A 24,000-nucleotide genomic window follows, 5' to 3' on the forward strand; every position below is an offset into this window, starting at 1 on the left:
AGTAATAAACAATTAAAATGAAATATTGTAAGAACTGTAAAAGGGGGATATATATGTGGATAATGACAGGTTTAATGAAGTCATTAATCAACAGAGTGAGTGAGGCAAGAAAATGTGTATAAAGATGTGAAAGTCCAAGAAGGAAATATTTAGGTATTATTCTGGTTCTCTTGTTTAGGTGAAGTGGGGGATATTAGATACAAATGGGGAACAATTCAAGATATTAAGATGAATAACCGCTTGTATTGTATATAAAGAAACGTTTAGAGATGATTGAATGATTGATTGATTGATTAGGAGTTATCTGGTGTTTAGAGATGACTGGAAATGGTAAGTATTATCAGATTGTCCTGGTAAAAAAAAAAAGTAAGACGATAAGTTTGTGAACACGTTGCATAATTAAGGAGCACTTAAAAAAAAACCGTAATTTGAATCGGAAATTCTCTGGAAAAAAAATATACCTGTTCTCAGCCGTATTTCAATAAAATACAGGCGACCGTAATTTTACCTTACTTTGTTTTTATCTTTTACGGGTTGGTGACCGTAATATGACTCCTTTACGTCAATATATCCGTTTTTTAAAACGGTAAAAATCCTGTAATAAATGTTGCCAGGCATTTACCGTTTTTAATGCAAATTTTTAAGTGTAGTTTTCGAGAAAAAAAAAAAGACTAAATATTCTACAAGAAAGAATGAATGAATTTCCAGCTTGAAGTCAAAACTTAATTTCTCGTAGCAAAAGATTTAGGAAAGAATCAACGTGATATGGTGCATAGTTTCCATCCAAAAAGCCGACGCAAACTTTCCTCTGCAAAAAGTTCATGAAAGGTGCAAGACAAAAGAGTGGTCCGCTTTTTGCCCAAAATGAGCAGACAAATTTTCCACACTCAAAAAGCGACAGAATTTTATGGAAAACTTCCGTTGCTTCGGGAGTTTAGCGGCACGGCATCATATCTTCCACATACTGTATGCAATCCTCACAATAGTATTTGATTTTTTATTATTTAACTGATAGACGTCAATGATGATTTTCCTATTAGAAGGTGTTTTGAATCTTATGTTTGTTATTTTTTTCTCTCTCTCTCCCTCTCTCTCTCTCTCTCTCTCTCTCTCCTCTCCTCTCTCTCTCTCTCTCTCTCTCTCTATCCTCTCTCTCCTCTCTCTCTCTGAACCTTTCTATAGTCTGATTTTTTTTTCTCTTACTATTTGAAGGGGTTTTTAGTCATCTCTCTCTCTCTCTCTCTCCTCTCCTCTCTCTCTCTCTCTTCCTCTCTCTCTCTCTCTCATATTTTACACATGCAATTATTCTTACACCCAATTCCCTTACTGTTTTATCGCAAAGCTATCCTAGACCTGAAATTGCATTGAATTGCAGTCGAATAGAGACAAGAATATCACTAAAACATTTAATCCCTAAAAATCAGTGCAAAGCTGTACTACTATGAGATTCAGGGCCTCTGTAACACGGTTTTTTCGCAATAATTTTTTATCTATGAATTTCATAAATATATCGCTTATTCAGAAATGCAAATTATATCTAAACATAAATTTTGACTATATTCTGCATTACGTAGGTTGAATAAATTTGGTACTTATAATGTAAAACTGACGTTTTTTGAAGACGGGCCAACTTACTCAGAGAATAGGTTTCGAAGGCACTCGTTACGTAACCTATGACGGCATTTCTTCCCTCTTTCTCGATCGATGATTGGCTATACGTAACGAAGGCTATACTCTGGCAACAATGACACAAAAGTTTAAATAAAAGCACAGCAGTACACCTTTATGAACTCTGAACCTCTCCACTGATAATTGTCATAATGAACAAACCAACAAAATATGTTAATAAATACAAAAAACACTTCGATTATTAGTCTACCTCCCAAAATAAGTTTCCTAAGAAATTACAGTCTACTTATTAGGTCACAATCAGATTGACCAAGGTGTAGGGAATAGTTGGTAATTTTCAAAAACGTAGTAGTCAAGCTTGATTTGATAAATGCTATATCCAATGTCAAGCAATTTTTATTTATTGGTCTATCTACCTACCTATTTACTGAAAAAAAAAGCCGGTACCGTATTTTGGCTTAAAACCTTCACCAATAATTATAGTCAGAATGATGACTTCATGAGGCTCCACCCACTTTGGCCACGTTATAATTCAGGATAACACAGAAGGCTATCATGGGCATTGTTGGATTATAAAATTTGAATTCTGGCTATAAAAACTCAATTCTCGTGTAGTTGAAAGAAGTGCTAAATGATCCTCAAGGATCCCAGCCGTTGGCCTAAACGTTTAATTCATGTATACTACTGTTGCGGCACTACTGCTACAGTAGTATTACTAGGCTAACACAGATACCCCACCCACATTTATGTATCGTTCCGCCATTCATAAAGTCTTTGTCCATGTTTTTTCACTGTGCAATAAGCCATGGCCTCCTCAGAAATTAAGATTAGCATTAGATGATAGGTTATTTCATTAAGCTGACAAATTATGGCAACTGGGTATGTTATTGCCGATGTTGAAGCTAAAGATAAAGAATGGTATCATTCCTTCATTGCATTATGTTTACTACTATTTGTTTGGTTACATGTAGTAATTATTTTAAAGGATAAAGGAATTATGTTCATTTTACTTCTATAAATTCCCATTAGATGTAAAAATAAAACTCCTAAAACTATTCATGATTTATTTACAAAATGCAGTCATGCCTAAAACATAGCCAACACGGTCGTACGACCTAAGAAGAAGAAGAAAAAAATATATCGGATGATCCGTTGGTCTGATGGAGATTTTAGCACAAAAATCTTATTATAACAAAAATAGTTAAAGACTGTTTACATACAATTTTTCTCTTTCTCTCTCTCTTGGTGGCATAGTGAATAGTTAATGGAAATGTTCAAAAGCCTGAATGACATTACAAGTATTATAATCATGTTACGCTAAATACAAATCAGACCATAAACATTGGATTTAAACTAGAAACTGAATAATTACCTATTCAGGCTATAGTAAATATGGCCACGGGCTTTCTCTTGACTGTATAAAGTTGCAAGTCGTAAGACAAATGCAGTTTTGCAACCACGGGGGCAATTCCAAATCCTGTTAGCCATTCTTGACTGTTATGGGTTTCAGAGCCGATGGAAGAAGGTGAATGGGTGTCTGGTGGATGGGCGGGGCAAAATTTTGTCAAAAGGTGTTTACATTGCTTACGTAATTAATGTTTTCGACTCTTGGCTCGTTATCATTGGCCATGGCGTCAGCTAGGTCATTTTTACTCTATAAAAATTAAAACTATCGGGTTTAGGTTATTGATAATGCTGACAAAATTTGTGTGTGGTTGTAAAATATACATATGTCAACTTTCAGCTACATCCGTTGCTTTGATAAGGAGCAAAGTCCAAAAAACCGTGTTACAGAGGCCCTGAATCTCATAGTAGTTGGGGTCCCCCATACTAGATTGGTTTGCTGTGAGCGACCAAACAAACTCTCCCACCATTACCAATACTGTTAAAAATTTGCTGCCCAAAAAAAAAAAAAAAAAAAACGGTAAAAATCCTGTAATAAAGATTGCAAGACATTTACCGTTTTAAAAACGAATATATTGACATAAAGGAGTGATGTTACGGTCACCAACCCATAAAAAGATAATAGCAAAGTAGGGTAAAATTACGGTCGCATGTATTTTACTGAAATACGGCTGAGAATAGTAGATTTTTACGGATAATTTCCGATTAAAATTACTGGTTTTTTTTAACAGTGAATTTCCAGTTGGCCAACGTGGTAATAATAACTGACCAAATCCCAGACACGAATAAGGACATGTCTGAGGGCATTGTTCTGCAGTAGACTAGAAATGGCTTCATTTGTTATTATTGTTGCTGTAATCATCTTGATTCAGGATCATAAATCCTCATTAATGGATATATTTAAGTAAAATTTAAGTCAAGTTGAAACAATAGAATAAATCAACCCACTCGAACAGATTAAATAAAATGGTTTGTCAGAGTATAGAGGTACAGTTGGACACACTTAATCCTGGTCTACCTCCCTCAGATGAAGTACACCCAGCCACACCCTTACTGCGTGGTGAGTTCCTACGTTTACTTCCGCCCACCAACTTTACCATCTCTTCTTACACTATATGTTTGGTTACTCGCCGTAAAGTAAGGGGGCGACAGGATACACTTTTTTCGGCGTCAATGACCTTAGATATCTGGATGCCAGAAAACCTCAAATCAATCAATCAATCAATCATTCTTCGTAGTGAGGTGTTGCAGGATCTTCTGTTTCCAACTGTACACATCATGCTTATTATATCCATTTTACACATTATCACTCTTAGGGTAGGGCCCCCTTTAACAATAACCATCTTAATCTAAATGAACCAACTGGATAGATGCTTTAAAACAGTGGTAACACGTTCGCTTAGCATTCGCATGGCAGCAGATCGATCCCAGCCCGGGACCGTCAGTTTTAAGCTGTTTACTGGCGAAGCCACTGCTGTGTTTGGGCTTGCCCGGCTGACGTTCTGATGAGTATCTCTGATGACACTGGAACTGTAACCAGACACCTTTACCTATATTATATATATATGTGTATATATATATATATATATATATACACATATATATATGTGTGTGTGTATATATATACATATATATATATATATATATATGTATGTATGTATATATATACATATATATATATATATATATATTGTGTGTGTGTGTGTGTATGCGTATGTGTATGTGTGTGTGCGTGTTAAAATGATCTTTCAAACGTCATTAAAAGGCAAAAATAGACCTCAGGGAAATGACGCTGGATGTAAATAGACAAAAGTTACTAGAAAAGCTTTCAGTGGGAGTAGAAAGTCATGCAGATATTCAGGCAAAAATTTCGCTTCGCTTTTATTTGCATAGAAATATCGCTTGATTTCTTGGGGGATTAGAATAGTTTTATATCTGCTCTCAAAATGTAATTCTTATATTAAAAAACAAATGCATGAATATTTTATATGCATTTACGTGGGGTTTTTTTTAAATTAAAAGTTTTTTTTCTTTTCTCTAACATTGATATTATGATAAATATTACATTTCAACATTGCAATATTGTAAATGTGTTTTTTAAAAATGATTAATTTTGTTATTGCAAGCCAGCATTAAATTCTACGTTTTGGAATTCTCACATATTATGTGCAAAGCATTTATTATTACTCGGCGTTTATCAAAAGAAAGAATCTCAAAAACACATTATTGTCTACGCTTATGTTTAATCATTTATTTTTTTATCATTTCCTCATTAATATATCGGATACTTACATTAACTCCAAAAACATCTGCCTTTTTCAAACATGTGATGAATAAGGGGATGTTTGTCATATAACCATAAAAGTGTTGTTTATTTTTATGAGAATTGGGCAAAGTGTTTTACTGTATCAATAAATCTGACGAGGGAATTGCAAGCAATCATTCTTTCAGATGAGTCAATTATTGAAGAAGTGTCAGGGGAAAACAAGTGTATAATCTCAAAGGATTTTCACTGGTCTCTCATAAACGAAAAATAATTTATCGGTTCGACAAAGAATTTTTCATTGTTCTTCTTCCGGGGTTTTTAAACCAATAACAATTCTTTTTTTATTTATTTATGTATTATTGTTATTATTATTATTATTATTATTATTATTATTATTATTATCATCCAAGCTACAACCCTACTTTGAAAAGCAGTATGCTATAAGTCCAACTGCTTCAACAGCACAAAATAACCCAGTGACGAAAGGAAACAATGATATAAACAAGTACAAGAGAAGAAATTATCATTTAATATAAGATATTTTAAAACTGTAGCAGCATTAAAAGATATATATATATATATATATATATATATATATATATATATATATATATATATATAAACTATTAAAACTTAAAAAAGAAAGAAGAGGAAGAGATTTAAGGTAGAATGGTGTTCCCGAGTTAACAGATCCTTTCATTTTAAAGCTTTTCTGTTTGACGAAGACTGGCAAACGTTTGGAGGGAAAAGGCTTCATTTATCATTATTGAGAGAAGTTCAGATTACTCTCTCTCTCTCTCGGTTTTCGACTCTTAAAGTTAAACAGAAATGTTTCCAACTACTTTCCCTCAATGTTTACAATCTCTTTCTTCCTCACTTCGCCATCTCTCCTTCCTCTCTCCTCCCCTCGTCTCCATCTCTCCTTCCTCTCTCCTCTCCTCTTCTCCATCTCTCCCTCCTCTCACCTGCCCTCGTCTCCATCTCTCCCTCCTCTCTCCACCCCTCTTCTCAATCTCTCTTTCCTCTCTCCCTCCTCTCTTCTCCATCTCTCCCTCCTCTCTCCTCCCCTCTTCTCCATCTCTCTTTCCTCTCTCCTCCCCTCTTCTCCATCGCTCCCTCCTCTATCCTACCCTCTTCTCCATCTCTCCCTCCTCTCTCCTCCATCTCTCCCTCCTCTCTCCTCCCCTCTTCTCCATCTCTCTCTCCCCTCTTCTCCATCTCTCCCTCCTCTCACCTCCCCTCTTCTCATCTCTCTCTCCCCTCTTCTCCATCTCTCCCTCCTCTCACCTCCCCTCTTCTCCATCTCTCTCTCTCCCCCTCTTCTCCATCTCTCTCTCTCCCCTCTTCTCCATCTCTCCCTCCTCTCACCTCCCCTCTTCTCCATCTCTCTCTCTCCCCTCTTCTCCATCTCTCCCTCCTCTCTCCTCCCCTCTTCTCCATCTCTCTCTCCCCTCTTCTCCATCTCTCTCTCCCCTCTTCTCCCCTCTTCTCCATCTCTCCCTCCTCTCACCTCCCCTCTTTTCCATCTCTCCCTCCTCTCTCCTCCCCTCTTCTCCATCCCTCCTTTCCCTCTCTGCTCCTTCCTCACTCCTCTATTTCCCTCTTGCTCTCCATCCCTCGCTTCCCTATTACTTCCCCACTCTTATTATTCCATCTTGTTCTCCATCCCTTTCTATATTGGGTAGTAGGTTGGCCAGGGCACCAGCCACCCGTTGAAATACTACCGCTAGAGAGTTAGAGGGTCTTATGACTAGCCAGACAGTATTACTTTGGATCCTTCTTTCTGGTTACGGTTCATTTTCCCTTTCCCTACACATACACACACCCACACACACACACACACACACACCGAATAGTCTGGCCTATTCTTTATACATTCTCCTCTGTCCTCATACACCTGACAACACTGAGATTACCAAACAATTCTTCTTACTACAGTGTATTTATTCAGTGGCCACTTTCCTCTTGTTTTCTAATCTTGGGTGGTGCCATAGCCTCTGTACCATGGTCTTCAACTGTCTTGGGTTAGAGTTCTCTCTCTTAAGGGTACACGCTATTCTATATTATTTCTCTTCCTCTTGTTTTGTTAAAGTTTTTATGTTTTATAATAGGAGATATTTATTTCAATGTTGCTTTTCTTAAAAATATTTTATTTTTCTCGGTTTCCTTTCCTCACTGAGCTATTTTCCCTGTTGGAGCCCCTGGACTTATAACATCCTGCTTTTCCAACTAGGGTTGTACCTTAGCAAATAATGATAATTATAATAACAACAACAAAAATAATAATAATAATAATAACCCCAGCTCCTAACCTCCCTCATTCTTTTCCTCTCTTCCCCTGATCCTTCCTTCCTTGTCTGTCTGCCCTTGTCTCTTCCCTCTCTCTATTTCTCTCTTTCTTCAATAATCCCTCATTATCTAGTGTTTTCTTTATCCTTGCTGTCACATCTTATTCCCTTCTGGTTTTGTTATCCGGGGAGACCACAGCACCTTCCAGGATTTTCAATCTGTCGATTTTATTGTTGGCGTGAGAACCTCTTGAAGATCTTGAATGCGAGATTTTATTTTGGTTTTGTTTTTGCCAACCTTGTTAGGTTTTATTAACCTTTTCATTCTTTATTATTTTGGGGATGGCAGTTTCATCTGTCATTGGTTGATTTTTCATAATAGACGTGCAGGGAGTAGGAAATGATTTTAATCTCTCTCTCTCTCTCTCTCTCCTCTCTCTCTCTCTCTCTCGCTGTATATATATATATATATATATATAGCCTGGATTTCATTCTTATTCTTTCTTTCGTAAGTTTCTACATAAGTAGTCTTTCAAAATAAGGAATATTGATACCAGCCCAAAAATATTAATGATTCTCTCTCTCTCTCTCTCTCTCTCTCCTCTCTCTCTCTCTCTCTCTCTCTCTCTCTTTTATATAGCTTGGAATTTATTCTTATCTTATTCTTTCTTCCGCAGTTGTCTACATAAACAGTCTTCCAAAAGAAGGAATATGGATACCAGCTCAAAAATTTTATCAAAATTGAGAGAAGTCTCTCAATACGAAGGTAAGTTCGTTGCCTTGTTTTCGTTAGCAAGAGTACAATAAAGGTTATATGTAAATTTCAATGAATTGCTTACCAAAGGTAGACCTCGAGATCTGGAGACTAGCATCAAGAGATTAGATTGCGTGGAAAATAAAATGTAATTTTTTCTGGAGATGGGACCCTTGAAATAGTCATGTTTCGTATCGGTTTTAGTCTTCGTAAAAAGTCCACAGCCTTTACAACTTTTATAACGCTTCCAGAAGGCTTAAATCACTGATAGTTCTTTCCTACGATCCTACGACAGGCTGTACAATGTTTATAACACTTTCAGAAGGCTAAAATCACAGGCCTCAACACTTTTAAGGTGTTTCTAATATCTACTCGTTTTAGTCAAAATTGAATATTTCAGCCTTGGCTGAAGATTGCAGTCTCCAAAATGTTAAGTATGAATTGTAGTCAGAGTTAAAATCAAAGTTTAACTTATCAATGGGAAATTTCAGAACCAGAAATATGTTATTAAGATAGGTTATTTAGACTTTCCATTAACATAATTTTTTTTACAATCTGTAGCGACTGGTGGTTACATCCAGCAGTCGTAGAAATCCATCACTTTCCTTACTATTATTATTACTATTATTATTATTATTATTATTATTATTATTATTATTATTATTATTATTATTATTATTATTATTATTAGCCAAGCTACAACCCTAGTTGGAAAAGCAGAATGCTACACGCCAAAGGGCTCCAACAGAGAAACAATACCCATGTAGAAAGAAAATAAAGAAGCAACGGATAAACAGAATATGAAAAATAATCTAAAAGTAAACGCAACTGGTAAACTTCAGCCACTCCTAGGATACTACCTTTATTACCTCCCCCAACGAAGTTCGGAGGAGGTCATGTTTTCGCCCCATTTGTGTCTATTTGTTTATTTGTGAACAACTTCCTGGCCACAATTTTACTCATAGAGTAGTGAAACTTTCAGGGATTAATTGTTATGTTGAGACGTGGAGGGAATTCAATTTTGAAAGTCTTAGGTTAAAGGTCAAGGCCAAAGTCGAGCAAATGGCCGACTGAATTAACCCTAACATTATCCCCAAGTTCACACATGGTTGTCACACTTGACTTCAAGTACGCCTACGACAAGCTAGTTTCTGAAATAAGCTGCGGTGGTGGAGTCTGCGTTTTAGATTTTATTTTGAATGTGCATAAAGACACGTAATACGTCACCATTCAATTATTTTAAGAAACCAGCAAGGGAAGAATGCAGGGGCCTTTATTAGTTCTCTCTCTCTCTCTCTCTCTCTCTCTCTCTCTCTCTCTCTCTCTCTCTCCTCTCTCTCTCTCTCTCTCTCTCTCTCTCTCTCTCTCTCCGTATTTTAAAACCTGGATTACAGGCGTATTACCGCAAAAATTTGAAATATTTTCACATTCAAGAGGAAAAACCTGTTCAATAGAATACTACTTCGTTTATAACCCATTTATTTATTAAACTATCGAAGTCATCCGCAACTTATGGTAAATTAATGTCCTTTCTCCCCAATATACCTTGTTTGTATTCTCAGTCAACCACAAATCGTATTGACCTTTTCTGTTTGAAGGAAGTTTCTCGGATTCGTATTGATTGATTGATTTGGACTTTTTTTTTTTTCCTGCATCCTGACATTCGGACTCCTGTGATCGACTGACAGCTGGTGAATGGGCTCTTAGGTTGTATACAAATAAAATTCTTTTAAAGGTTAAAAAGCCCCACACATTAATGGCAGAGGCAAGGGACAGTGACATTGCCCTGACTACCAGGACAATGTTCTAGAGACTGACCATATATACATATGATCAGCGCCCAAGCCCTCTCACTGTCAGCGTTGGGACTAGGGAGGGCCAGGCAATGGCTGCTGATGACTCAGCAGGTAGACTTATAGGGTCAACCTTAGAAACACTGATTTCTTTTGAGGTAAGGTTGGAAAACCCTATAAGTACAGTTAGACGTAGGAATTCCTGCACACCTTACTCTGAGGAAATGCACCCTCTCACACCCTTACTCCGCAGCGAGTTCCCTTGCGTAGCCGCCATGAGAGGTTGTTGCTAGAGATGTTGGCTTCCCAACTGGACGGGAAGCAGCAAGCATGACGTCAGATGTAAACACACAGGATGGCGGCTGTAAGTAGGACATGCTCTTGCTTGGCAATCTTGGGTCCAACAAGCCTCAAGAAATGAAAAAAATCTGAGTTGTTTATCCTGTGGTAGTTGCAGGATTCTTCAATTATTACTATTATTATTACTAGCTAAGCTTCAACCCTAGTTGGAAAAGCAAGATGCTACAAGCCCAAGGGCTCCAACAGGGAAATATAGCCCACCGAGGGAAGGAAATAAGGAAATAAATAGACGATATAAGAAGTAATGAAAATTAAAATAAATTACTTTAAAAACATCAACAACACATTTTTAATTTATATACTCTAAAAGGACTTATGCAAGCCTGCTCAACAATAAAACATTTGCTGCGAGTTTTGAACTTTTGAAGTAATATACCGATAATACATATTACTGCATCTGTTAGAAAATTTCTAGGCACCATGATGATATCAGCTGATCGGTTTCGTTCAACTTTTTCCTATTTGCTCCTCGAACCGCGAGATTGTAGTGTGACGCTACAACACGTTCGCTCGCTATAATCGGCTGTAGGTTGGGGTCAACCTCGAGCCTAAAATGATGAGTGTGATTCCACTTTAAGGGTGTGTCATGGTGCAATTCCTCAGAACAAGGTATGTCATAAATTCCTGTGCCCAACTGTACATGCAAGATAAGTTTATAAATCATTGCTTGTTGAGGGGTGCTGTGTCATAACTGATGATCTTCATATATAAGTACATGAAGTGGTTAATTTTGCCGAAATCTTCTAACCACAATGCCCATTGTCATGTGATGTATACTGTACACTCCGTATATAGATAGATCTGCGACATTGAACATAAAAATTACTCTCTGTTAGTATTATTATCATTATAAATGACATTTTTCTAAAAACACCACATCTAGTTTAGATTTTTCGTATTTTCTTTGAGTCGTCTCCCATTTCCTTATCTCAATCCAGGCTTCTCTACTATATCTGCCTGTTATCACGTTTACTAGTGGAGTCCCTCTTGGGAATCTCACACGAATAAGAAATTGTAGTGAGATTTCCAAGAGGGACCCCACTAGTAGACGTGATAACAGACAGATATAGTACAGAAGCCTGGATCGAGATAAGGAAGTGGAAGACGACTCAAAGAAAATACGAAAAAACTAAACTAGATGTAGTGTTTTTAGAAAAATGTCTTTTATATAATTTAACGCTGAAATTTATGTGTTATTATTATTACTATTATTATTATTATTATTATTTGTTAAGCTTCAACCCTAGTTGGGAAAGCAGGATGCTATAAGCCCAAGGGCTCCAACAAGGAAAATAGCCCAGTGAGGAAACGAAATAAGGAAAAACTAGAAGGAAAGTTTAAGAACAATAATAACATTAAAATAAATCTTTCATATATTAACTATAATAATTGAAAATAACAAAAGGTTAAAAACTCCAAAATAACAAGAGGAAGAGAAACAAGATAGAATAGTGTGCCCGAGTGTACCCTCAAGCAAGAGAACTCTAACCCGAGACAGTGGACGACTATGATACAGAGGCTATGGCACTACTAAAGACTAGAGAACAATGGTTTGATTTTTGAGTGTCCTTCTCCTAGAAGAGTCACGTAATGATATAGATAAATAGATACCATTGAACATAGAAATTTACTCTGTTACTTACATAATAACTTATCATGAAATCCTTACGAATTTCACTGCTCTCCACATTAGCTTTCCGCAATAATAAATGAGAGTAGATTGCTTCATATTTCCTCGTGGCCTCATTGTTGGAGATCTGAGGCAAATAAGGAAGCGAGAGCTGCTCCTCATGTTTACGGCTGCATCCAGGCAATGTTCATTAACGTTCCTCCACCCAATTATTGTCCTCAGCACAGCGAGTCTCAATGTATTGCCATCAAGGTTACGAGTTAACGTCATCAAACCTATTACTGCTTGACGCAAGTCTCTTTTTAGAGTTCTTTTATGAAGGATCTATATTGTAGGTATTAGGTTGGCCAGGGTACCAGCCACCCATTGAGATATTACCGCTAGATAGTTATGTGGTCCTTTGACTGGCCAGACAGTACTACATTAGATCATTCTTTCTGGTTACGGTTCACTTTCCCATTGCCTAAACATACACCGAATAGTCTGGCCTATTCTTTACAGATTCTCCTCTGTCCTCTTACACCTGACAACACCGAGATTACCAAACAATTCTTCGCCCAAGGGGTTACCTACTGGACTGTAATTGTATCGGAGTTACTTTCCTCTTGGTAAGGGTAGAAGAGACTCTTTAGCTATGTTAAGCAGCTCTTCTAGGAGAAAGACACTCCAAAATCAAACCATTGTTCTCTAGTCTTGGGTAGTGCCATAGCCACTATACCATGGTCTATATAGGAAATATCTATTTTAATTTTGTTAATTGTTTCCTTTCATCACTGGGCTATTTTCCCTGTTAAGCCCCTGGGATTATAGTTTCCTGCTTTTCCAACTAGGGTTGTAGCTTAGCAAGTAATAGTAATAATAATAATAATAATAATAATAATAATAATAATAATAATAATGTTCTTTAAATATGTTATTTTTATGAAGGATACATTTTGATATTGTTACAGTTCTTGAAATATATTACTTTAATTGTTCATTACTTCTCTTGTAGTTTGTTTCCTTATTTCTTTTCCTTACTGGGCTATTTTTCCCTGTTGGAGCCCTTAGGTTTAGAGCTCAGCTTAGCTATTAGTAATACAACAACAACAACAACAACAACAACAATAATAATAATGATGATGATGATTCGCGGATTACATTTCGAGAAATGATATTTTGTCCGTGCTCTTTTTCGCAAATGTACAGGTGTATTAGATTTAGATAAAAAGCAAGGATTCCATTAAGAAATATATGTATGTATATATATATATATATATATATATATATATATATATATTTATTTATTTATATATAAGTATGTAAATATATATATATTCAAATATATATATATACATTATATATATATATATATATATATATTTGAATATTATATATATATATATATATATATATATATATATATATATATATATACATATATATACATATACATATATATATATATATACATGTATGTATATATATATATATATATATATATATATATATATATATATATTTGAAAAAATATATGACGAGTTGGCAACAAAGAATGGTATTATAACGATACTGTTACGAATAAATATAAAATGTGATACATTTGTTAAACACAAGAACTATTATCTAAAAAAAAAAAAAAACTTTCTTTTTAACTTTTCAACTCCACATATTATAATAAATATGTATTTAATGGTTATGTTGGTACGTGTATACGAAGGATATGTTTATAATGTCTTTGAGATCTTCAATTTGTTACATAACGATTAACAGAAAACTTTTGTTTATCTCAAAAGTGCAATTAAGATCAAGCTTCAATCTGAATTCTAATTTCCTATTAGATTTATATTCCAAACATCTTTCATATTGTTTCTTTCGGTAAAGTAAAATGGAATATAATAACTTATGAACTACTATTAGTGTTATTATCCCGTGCAGTGTAGTTTCCATTTAAAGATATCAGTCACAGATTTATTAAATATAGAAATAGATAATGGGTACGCCCAGCTGAATCAAAGATGAAACTTTTGTGCAAATAATTTTTGCAAGATTTATTCAATATAAAAAGAAATAATGGGTACATCTTGTAATAGCTGAATCAAGGATGAAACCTTTGTGCAAATAACTTACGCAAGATTTATTCAATATAAAAAGAAGTAATGTGTACGCCTATTAATAGCTAAATCAAGGATGAAACCCTTTGTGCAAACAACTTCCGCAAGGCGGCTCCAAAGCCGCAGGCTACACGACTACCCTTATACAAGCAATGCGTAATTCATCACCTCATTTTATGAACTTCAACGGCCTATTGTTTCTCACTTTGTTCGTATGATCAAATTACTTTCAATCTCGTTTCCACTATCGAAGCACAACTTATCTCTTACTCTTTTAATCCTTCTGTTACATAAAATAAATTGTCAGCCATATTCTATAATCAAATCAATGCCACCATTCGTTATGTTTACACCAACATGAAATAAGATTAGATCACTGGTCTTCTACCGATCGTATAATATAAACCAATCACTAATGAATTTTCCGGTATTCATTTGCACTCATAGACGTACATCTTCAGGTGTTTTCAACTTTTGTCATTCCAAATAAACGGAAATTCTTATTATTTCCAAACTTTTTCTTCACTATCACCCACCAATGCAATTATTGTAGGAATTTTTGAAAATCCTAATAAATGCAACATCTGTACCCTACACAGTATGTATTTTTTTTCTATATACAGTTTAAGGTTCAAGGTTTAAAGGCCGCTGAATGGCAGAGGCAAGGGACAGTGACATTACAACATTCGAGCAGGACAATGCCTTGGAGACTGACCATATATACATATGATCAGCGCCCAGGCGCCCTCTCCACCCAAGCTAGGACCAAGGAGTGCCAGGCAATGACTGCTGATGACTCAGCAGATAGACCTATAGGCTCCCCCCCCCCCCATCCATAGCTCACAAGGATGGTGAGGAAGCAGCGACCAAAGAAACTAATGAGTTTGAGCGGGACTCGAACCCATTCTGGGTTCACCAGTCAGGGACGTTACCACATCGGCCACCACATTCCTAGCATATTAATATTTTTCTCCTTACTCACCAGCTTCGCACACAGCTGATTCTTAACCGTGAAACTATTCACACAACTGAATCCTAACAATCAAATTTCTCTTATAAATGATTCTTAATAATCAAGTTTCTCTCATCTGATTCCTCAAAATCACACTTTTCACAGAAGTTATGCTTAACAGTCAATTGTGCTTCTGATTCTTAAAAATTAAATTTCTCACATAGCTGAGTCTTTTAACCCATTTTCACGCACAATTGATTCTTAACAATCAAACTTCTCACAACTGATTCTTAGCCATCAAACTTCTCACACACCTGAGTTTTACAATCAAACTTCAAACACAATTGATTACTAGCAATCAAACTTCTCACACAGTTGCAATCAAACTTCTCACACAGTTAACTGCTAGCAATCAAACTTCTCAAACAGTTGATTGCTACCAATCAAACTTCTCACAGCTGATTCTTAGCCATCAAACTTTTCACACAATTGATTGGTAGCAATCAAATTTCTCACGCAACTGATTCGTAGCAAACAAACCTACTAACACAAGTGATGTTTTGATAATCAGATTTTTCATACAATAAATTTTGAACAGTAAAGCTTCTCATATAGCTATTTCTTAACAAACTGGTTTTTTTTTAGATATATTAAGTAACGTATCAGTCAGATGTTTTTTTTTACCTTGCCCTATATATCATTTTGTAATTATGCCATAGCGATTCCTGGGAAACCTTCCCTTCATTCACTCATACCTTACTCACTATGGTTAGCCATTCAAATCATATTATCACCAACAAGCCATAGCATATGATATGTTATCCCATCAGCTGGTACTTTTACTTTCTTCCCATTTTACATCCTCCATAGCAACATTAATATTCTTTAATTTACATTAGTCCTTTACTTTCTTACGACATTCATATCAGTTTCTCGTATATTTTTTTTTTTTGCATCAGCTCTTCATGATAATGAGTCTTTTCATACTGGATAGAATTTTATTTTCTGACTGAACCTCATTTGCTCTAAAATCTTGTACAATGAACGCTCTCTTCAGTCTCTTATAACAAGAAGTAATGCTTTTCTTCCACACACACACACACACACACATATATATATATATATATATATATATATATATATATATATATATATATATATATATATATATATATATATATATATATATATGACAGCAGGCCGGGAGGAAAAAGGAAACGAAGATTGGACAAGCGCTTTCGTGTTATTATTACACCTCTTCACGGTCTTGTGGTTTAAAAATACAATTAGAATACAAAGAAACCTCTGTGGTGACGTAAGACAGAAGAAATTAGCAAATTACAAATTACTTAAAAGTTAGTTGTTTAAAAATGTTGTTTACAAGTAATTCATCCAGTTTGTACATACCTGAACTGGTGTTAAGCAGATCTTCGAAATTTTTCTTAATTAAAACTGTTTCAATGATATTTCGTTTAACAAAATCTTTACAAAATATAAGTTCTTTAGCAGCTTTCCAATTAATAGTGTGGTTGCACTCATTCATATGCTGAAAAAGACTGCTGGCAATGTTTCCCGTTCTTACATTATATTTATGCTGTTTTATTCGAGTTTCTAGTGCTTTGCCACTTTGACCGATATATCGTTTATTACACTGATTGCATGGAATTTCGTATATACATCCATTAATCTGTTTTGGGGAATTTTTTATCAATATATTCTTGAGTGTGTTGTTTCTAAAAATTACATTAATTCCAAAAGGTTTTAAAATTCCAGGTAGAGGTACAAACTGTTTGAAAAAAGGTAAAACAAGGAGGTTATTCACATTAAAATCATCGTTGTTAACAAAGCCATAAAAAGTTTTCTTAGCCTTTTGACAGGCTTTGTTTATGAAATGTGATGGGTACTTTAAAACAGATGCTATTTCATGAATTTTCCCAAACTCAGCTTCAAGGAGATCAGGGCAACTTACCCGCAGTGCCCGTAAAAACTTAAGAGAGATAAGGATCTACACATAACCAAAGCAGACAAATCAAATTCCTTAGTCATAATGAACAAAATTGATTATGATAACAAAATGTATGAGTTACTAAATGATCAACAGACCTATATAAAATTACGTAATAGTCCATTAGATAGAGACAATGCTTCATTTAACAAAACTATTAAGAGTGTACTTTCTAATCATAAACAGTTGATACCCAAATTCATCACAACGTGTCCCTCGCTACCATATTTATATGGCGTAATCAAAACTCACAAAGAAAACTTTCCTGCTAGACCCATCATAAGTTCCGTGGGATCTTGTTCTTACAAACTATCTAAATGGCTGGTAAAAGAGCTGTCACCTATTCTTGGGACTATATCGGGATGCTCTGTGAAAAATAATGAAGTTGCAGTTAGAGTTGGAGTTGGTGTTGCAGTTAGAGTTGAAATTGATGTTGTGGTTGGAGTTGGAGTTGGTGTTTCAGTTATAATTGGACTTGGTGTTGCAGTTAGATTTGGATTTGGTGTTGCAGTTAGAGTTGAAGGTGGTGTTGTAGTTGGAATTGGAGTTGATGTTGCAGGTATAATTGGAGTTTGTGTTGCAATTAGAGTTGGATTTGGTGTTGCAGTTAGAGTTGAAGTTGGTGTTGCAGTTATAATTGGAGTTTGAGTTGGTGTTGCAGTTATAATTGGAGTTTGAGTTGGAGTTAGTGTTGCAGATAGAGTTGAAGTTGGTGTTGCAGTTGGAGTAGGGGTTGGTGTTGCAGTTATAATTGGAGTTAGTGTTGCAGTTAGAGTTGAAGTAGGCGTTGCAGTTATAATTTGAGTTGGTGTTGCAGTTGGAGTTGGAGTTAGTGTTGCAGATATAGTTGAAGTTGGTGTTGCAGTTATGATTGGAGTTGGTGTTGCAGTTAGAGTTGAAGTTGGTGTTTGGGTTGGAGTAGGAGTTGGTGTTGCAGTTAGAGTTGAAATCGATGTTGTGGTTGGAGTAGGAGTTGGTGTTGCAGTTATAATTGGACTTGGTGTTGCAGTTAGAGTTGGATTTGGTGTTGCAGTTAGAGTTGAAGTTGGTGTTGGAGTTAGAGTTGGTGTTGCAGTTATAATTGGATTTGGTGTTGCAATTAGAGTTGGATTTGGTGTTGCAGTTAGCGTTGAAGTTGGTGTTGCAGTTGTAATTGGAGTTGGTGTTGGAGTTAGAGTTGGAGTAAGTGTTGCAGATAGAGTTGAAGCTGGTGTTGCAGTCGGAGTAGACGTTAGTGTTGCAGTTATAATTGGTGTTACAGTTAGTGTTGGAGTTGGCGTTGCAGTTAGAGTTGAAATTGGTGTTGCAGTTATAATTGGAGCTGGTGTTGCAGTTGCAGTTGCAGTTGCAGTTACAGTTGTAGTTGGTGTTGGAGTTGGTGTTGGTGTTGTAGTTATAATTGGAGTTGGTGCTGCAGTTAGAGTTGAAATTGGTGTTGGGGTTGCAGCAGGAGTTGGTGTTGCAGTTAGAGTTGAAGTTGGTGTTTGAGTTGGAGTTGGACTTGGTGTTGCAATTAGAGTTGGAGTTGGTGTTGCAGTTAGAGTTGGAGTTGGTGTTGCAGTTAGAGTCAGAAACAATCCCTGGCAAGAAAAAAACAATTCCCATTCTGGTTCCAAATGCAAACCTGCTAAGTCAGTGCTGCTTCCAAAAATTTAGTGATACAAAATCTTTTGTAATAACATGCTAAATATCCTCAAGTCAAAATATGTAACAAAAGAAACAATAAGGAGATCCACGAAGAGCGTGTGGTGAACGTCATTTGTATTCAGAGAAATCCCATTAATTTTTAATGCAAATAATGAAATACTAAGCACGCACATTTCTGCTGGTTATATACAGAAAATGGAATCCTCAGAATACACCTCCAGGCAGAATCTTGGGTAATACGTTTTAAAAGATCTATCTATTTACCATGGCACTTCCCCCAATCAAACAAAGGATCAAAAGGAGGACCTTTACTCTCTCCGCTACTCCTAGCCTGATGAGGGATTCAGCCGAGTTTGGCTGGTTCTGCTAGGGTGCCACAGCCCACCCTTCCCCGTTATTCACCACAAATGAAGCTTCATATGCTGAATCCCCTACTGCTGCTACCTCAGCGGTCACCAAGGTGACCGGAGGAAGCAGCAGGTCCTACCGGAACTGCGTCACAATCGCTTGCCATTCATTCCTATTTCTAGCACGCTCTCTTGCCTCTTTCACATCTATTTTCCCTGTTGGAGCCCTTGGGCTTATAGCATCTTGCTTTTCCAACTAGGATTGTAGCTTTGCAAGTAATTATGATGATAATAATAATAATAATAATATCTTTCTATCAACGAGGGTTTTCTTCACTCCATCTACCCATCCAAACCGAAAGGTATTTATACATATATCAAAATAAGTTGGTTATTAAGTTCATAATATAATTGTTTGACATTTTATGTCTTGTTTATTTATCTTACCTCGAGATCTTATGACTGATCTGGCTTCTTGGAGCACTATTGCTTAAACCCTTGAGAGATTGGCTCAAGTTATTTCAATTCTCCTATCTCTTTGTTCATTTTAGTGTAAGATAACTCATGCTACAGCTATTTAATCCAATGTATATATGTATATATATATATATATATAATATATATATATATATATATATATATATATATATGTATATATATATACATTTATATATATATAAATATATATATATATATATATATATATATATATATATATATAAATATATATATATATATATATATTTATATATATATATATATATATATATATATATGTGTGTGTGTGTGTGTGTGTGTGCGTGTGTGTGTGGTTGTGTAGTAATATCCTAATGAAAAAATATTTATTTCTCATATGCTTTTCCCAAGATTCTATAAATCCCGTTCCTTGGACATGATAATTATTCTCTATCTAACTTTAATAAAACACAAAGTCATGTCATACAATTTTGGGTATTTTTTCCCTGTTATATACATTTTATATCTAAAAAATGCAGAAACTTTCAAGTTTTTACAAAATGGCTCGAAAGCTTCTGCATAATTTAAATATGCAACGTATATAACTGTGGATTTTTAGTAGCCGCTATTCGATATATGTCAGCATTTTATTCATTCATTTTTTTTTTTTTTTTTGATAAGATAGTTTTTTTTTTTATGCCGCTCATTCTATTCAATCAGAAGGTAATCATGATAAATATCTCCCTACTTGTTCTTGTTTAAAGGGCTCTCATGAATGGCAGAGGCAAGGGACAGTGACAATCCTCTATCGAGCAGGACACTGCCTTAGAGACTGACCATATATACATAATGATCAGCCACCCAGCCCCCTCTTCACCCAAGTTAGGACCAAGGAGTACAAGGCAATGGCTGCTGATGACTCAGGAGATAGACCTGTAGCCTCCTCCTAACCCCCCCCCCCCCCTCATTCTTAGCTCACAAGGATGGTGAGGTTGCAGCGACCAAAGGAGCTGACGATTTGTAGCGAGACTCGTACCCCATTCTGGTGATCACCAGGCAAGGACGTTACCAACAGGCTACCATTTTAGCCACTAGTCCATGAACTTGATATGTGTCCTAGTAGCAAGTGGCCATGTAACATCCATTGAGTCATTGGAAACATCCCTGCTTGGTGATCTGCCAAACTAGGGATTGAGTCCCGCTCACACTCGATGGTTTCTTATAGTGCCTGCAACCTCACCACCCTTATGAGCTAATAATAGTTGGTTTCGGGGAACGTATAGGTCTACCTGCTGAGTCATCAGCAGCCAATGTCTGGCCCTCTCTGGTCCTAGCTTGTGTGGAGATGGAGCTTAGTCGCTGATCATATGTATATAAGGTCAGACACTAGGGAACTATCATGCTTTGTCATTGTCTCTTGCCTCTGCCATTCATGAGCAGCCTTTAAACAAACAACGAAGCTCTTAGTGTTAGATCATAGGACCTATTTAACGACGATTCCCAATTGCAATTCTTCAGTCTTCTTTTAATTTTTCCTCAATCTTCTTAGAATATTTTATTTTTCCTTTTTCCCTTTCGACACTGGACTACTTTCCCTGTTGGAGCCCCTGGGCTAATAGAATCCTGCTTTTCCAATTAGGGTTGTAGCTTAGTAAGTTATAATAATAATAATAATAATAATAATAATAATAATAATAATTTTGGTTTGTCATGTAAATATTTTTAGCAAGCCTTTTAGCTCAGTTTTGAAATCTGTCTTCATCGGAAATAGATATATCAAAAATATAAAATGGAAAATGGATATACAAACATTCGTTCTTCTGCTTAATTTGAAAAACAATCAGTATTTGACGATGCGTATTATTAATCTTTAATAGAAATGGAATATGCAAATATAAACTTCTACGAAGAGCTTATATCTTTGATATTCCGAGTATCGTAATTCGAGGATATGACTCTTTTGAAATTTTAGGTATGATTCTCGACAGCCAATTTACTTTTGAGAAACACATTAGGTCTGTGTCTTCTTCAATTGCACAAAATATTAGCTTATAAAGAAAGTCTTTTAAGATTTTCGGTGATCAATCTATTCTGAAGAAGTATTTTACCTCTTTCATTCTACCTTGTTTTGTGTATTGTTCTCCTGTCTGGTCTTCAACTGCAGATTCTCATCTTAATTTGTTGGACAGAAACTTACGGTCTGTTAAATTTCTTAATCCTGATTTAGATATTAATCTTTGGCACCGTCGTTCAATTAGTGCATTGTGCATGTTGCATAAGATTTTTCATAATTCTGACCATTCTTTACATTTAGATCTTCCTGGAAAGTTCCATCCTGTTGGTCATAATAGGCAGGCAGTTAATTCTAATAGCCAGGCCTTCTCCAGCATGAGGCTCAATACTACTCAGTATTCTAAAAGTTTTATTCCAGCTGTGACCAAGTTGTGGAATGATCTCCCTAATCGGGTAATTGAATCAGTAGAACTTCATAAGTTCAAAATTGCAGCAAATGTTTTTATATTGAATAGTCTGACATAAGTCTTTTTATAGTTATATATGAATTACCTGTTTTAATGTTGTTAATGTTTTTTAAAATATTTTATTTCAATTTTTCATTACTTCTTACATCGTTTATTTATTTCCTTTTTTTCTTTCCTCACTCGGCTAATTTTCCCTGTTGGAGCCCTTGGGATTTAGCTTTTCCAACCAGGGTTGTAGCTTGGCTAATAATAATAATAATAATAATAATAATAATAATAATAATAATAATAATATAATGTTCTTGTTCTTAATGACCAAAGCAATCAGTATTTGACAATGCGTATCAATTCAATAGAAATGGAATATGTAAATATAAACTTCTACTCTGAGCTCTTATCGTTGATTTTCCGAGTATCGTAATTCGAGGATATACAAATATATCGTTCTTCTGCTCAATCTCCAAAACAATCAGTATTTGACGAAGCGGATTAATCTTCAATAGAAATGGAAAATGTAAATGTAAGCTTCTACTCGCCCTATCAAAAGGGTCTCAGTTGGACAACTGAGCCCCGGGAGAAGACACCTGCCAATCTTTTGATATAGCCGGAATCCAAGTCTCTATCCGTCATCTATATCCTTGTTCATCTGTGATATTACGAGTCGTAAAATTATCAAACGTTTTAGATTTAAGTTTAGAGGTATTGGGATTTGAGAAGCGTTTGTTTTGTAACTCTCTGTTCGTGTGTGCGGTAGCGTGTATATAAATTATTTTACAATGGCAAACGTTTTAGATTTACTTTAGAGATATTGTGATTTAAGATACATTTGTTTTGTAACTCTGTGTTCTTGTGTGTGGTAGCGTGTATATAAATTATTTTACAACGGCAAACGTTTTAGATTTACTTTAGAAATATTGGGATTTAACATACATTTGTCTTGTAACTATGGGATCTTGTGTGCTGTAACATGAATATAAATGTTTTTCAAAACGGCACACGTTTTAGATTTAGTTTAGAGATATTTTGAATTGAGATACATTTGTTTGGTAATATGAATATGAATGTTTTTATAACATCAAATGATCGATTGAAACACACACGAGTATATTCACAAATGCTTTCTATAGCATCATCATCATCATCATCATCACCATCACCATCATCATCTCCTCCTACGCAAATTGACGTAAATGGCCTCGATTAGATTTTGCCATGCGGCTCTATCTTGAGCTTTTAAATCAATACTTCTCTGTTCATCACATCCTATCTCGCGCTTCTTATTCCTCAGCCATGTAGGCCTGGGTGTCGTTAGAAATCCTCATATAAGGTTTTCCTAGCTGCTAAGCAAAACTTTGGATAAGGCACTCCTCTTCACAGTAAGTGAAGCAAGAGACGAAGTAAGTGTTTACAAGTACAATGAATACTATATTAAGATGATATATTTTCCTGTTCTTATATTTGAATTTACAATGCTCTTATCCACCGCAGTCATTCCTTTTCGTCTATCTTATGAAATGCTATATTTACCCCTGAAAGATATTTGGTGATTTTAGGTGTCATGGTTCTTCGCTACTCTCTCAAGGTCAGAAGAAAAACTCAATGAAAATAAGCAATTTTTAGGATAAAGCAGTTAAGGGAATTCTCGCTCTGAGGAAGTGCACCCAGCTACACCATTGCCGCGCGACAAGTTCCCCCCCATTTCTTCTGCCATTTTTCCCTGGTTAATCGCCGCCGAGTAAGGGTGTGACACGGCGAACTTCTAGAGACCTAACTGTGATAGGGACTCCTGTGACCAACTCTACATATGCATCTTATGTCAGTAGAATTAAGTATAATTTTGACTTAAGCATTTAAATATTAAAATTAGTGTTGATGATTATTGGTTGTTCATAGAAT

At 35.6% G+C, this 24,000-nt stretch overlaps 1 protein-coding gene across 1 annotated transcript in view; it reads right to left on the reverse strand.

Moving 5' to 3' along the window:
- The window catches only part of LOC137615125 (mucin-2-like), a 56,630-nt gene that overhangs the window by 2,502 nt on the left and 30,128 nt on the right, over nucleotides 1-24,000 (reverse strand). Inside the window, exons 3-4 of the mRNA XM_068344757.1 lie at nucleotides 17,515-18,754; nucleotides 10,381-10,543 (exon numbers count right to left, since the gene is read on the reverse strand). Coding sequence (XP_068200858.1) covers nucleotides 10,381-10,543; nucleotides 17,515-18,754 — 1,403 coding nt within the window. The remainder of the gene's footprint in view (nucleotides 1-10,380; nucleotides 10,544-17,514; nucleotides 18,755-24,000) is intronic.

Source organism: Palaemon carinicauda, chromosome 21 (genome assembly GCF_036898095.1).
Source record: "Palaemon carinicauda isolate YSFRI2023 chromosome 21, ASM3689809v2, whole genome shotgun sequence".
Classification (NCBI taxonomy): domain Eukaryota; kingdom Metazoa; phylum Arthropoda; class Malacostraca; order Decapoda; family Palaemonidae; genus Palaemon; species Palaemon carinicauda.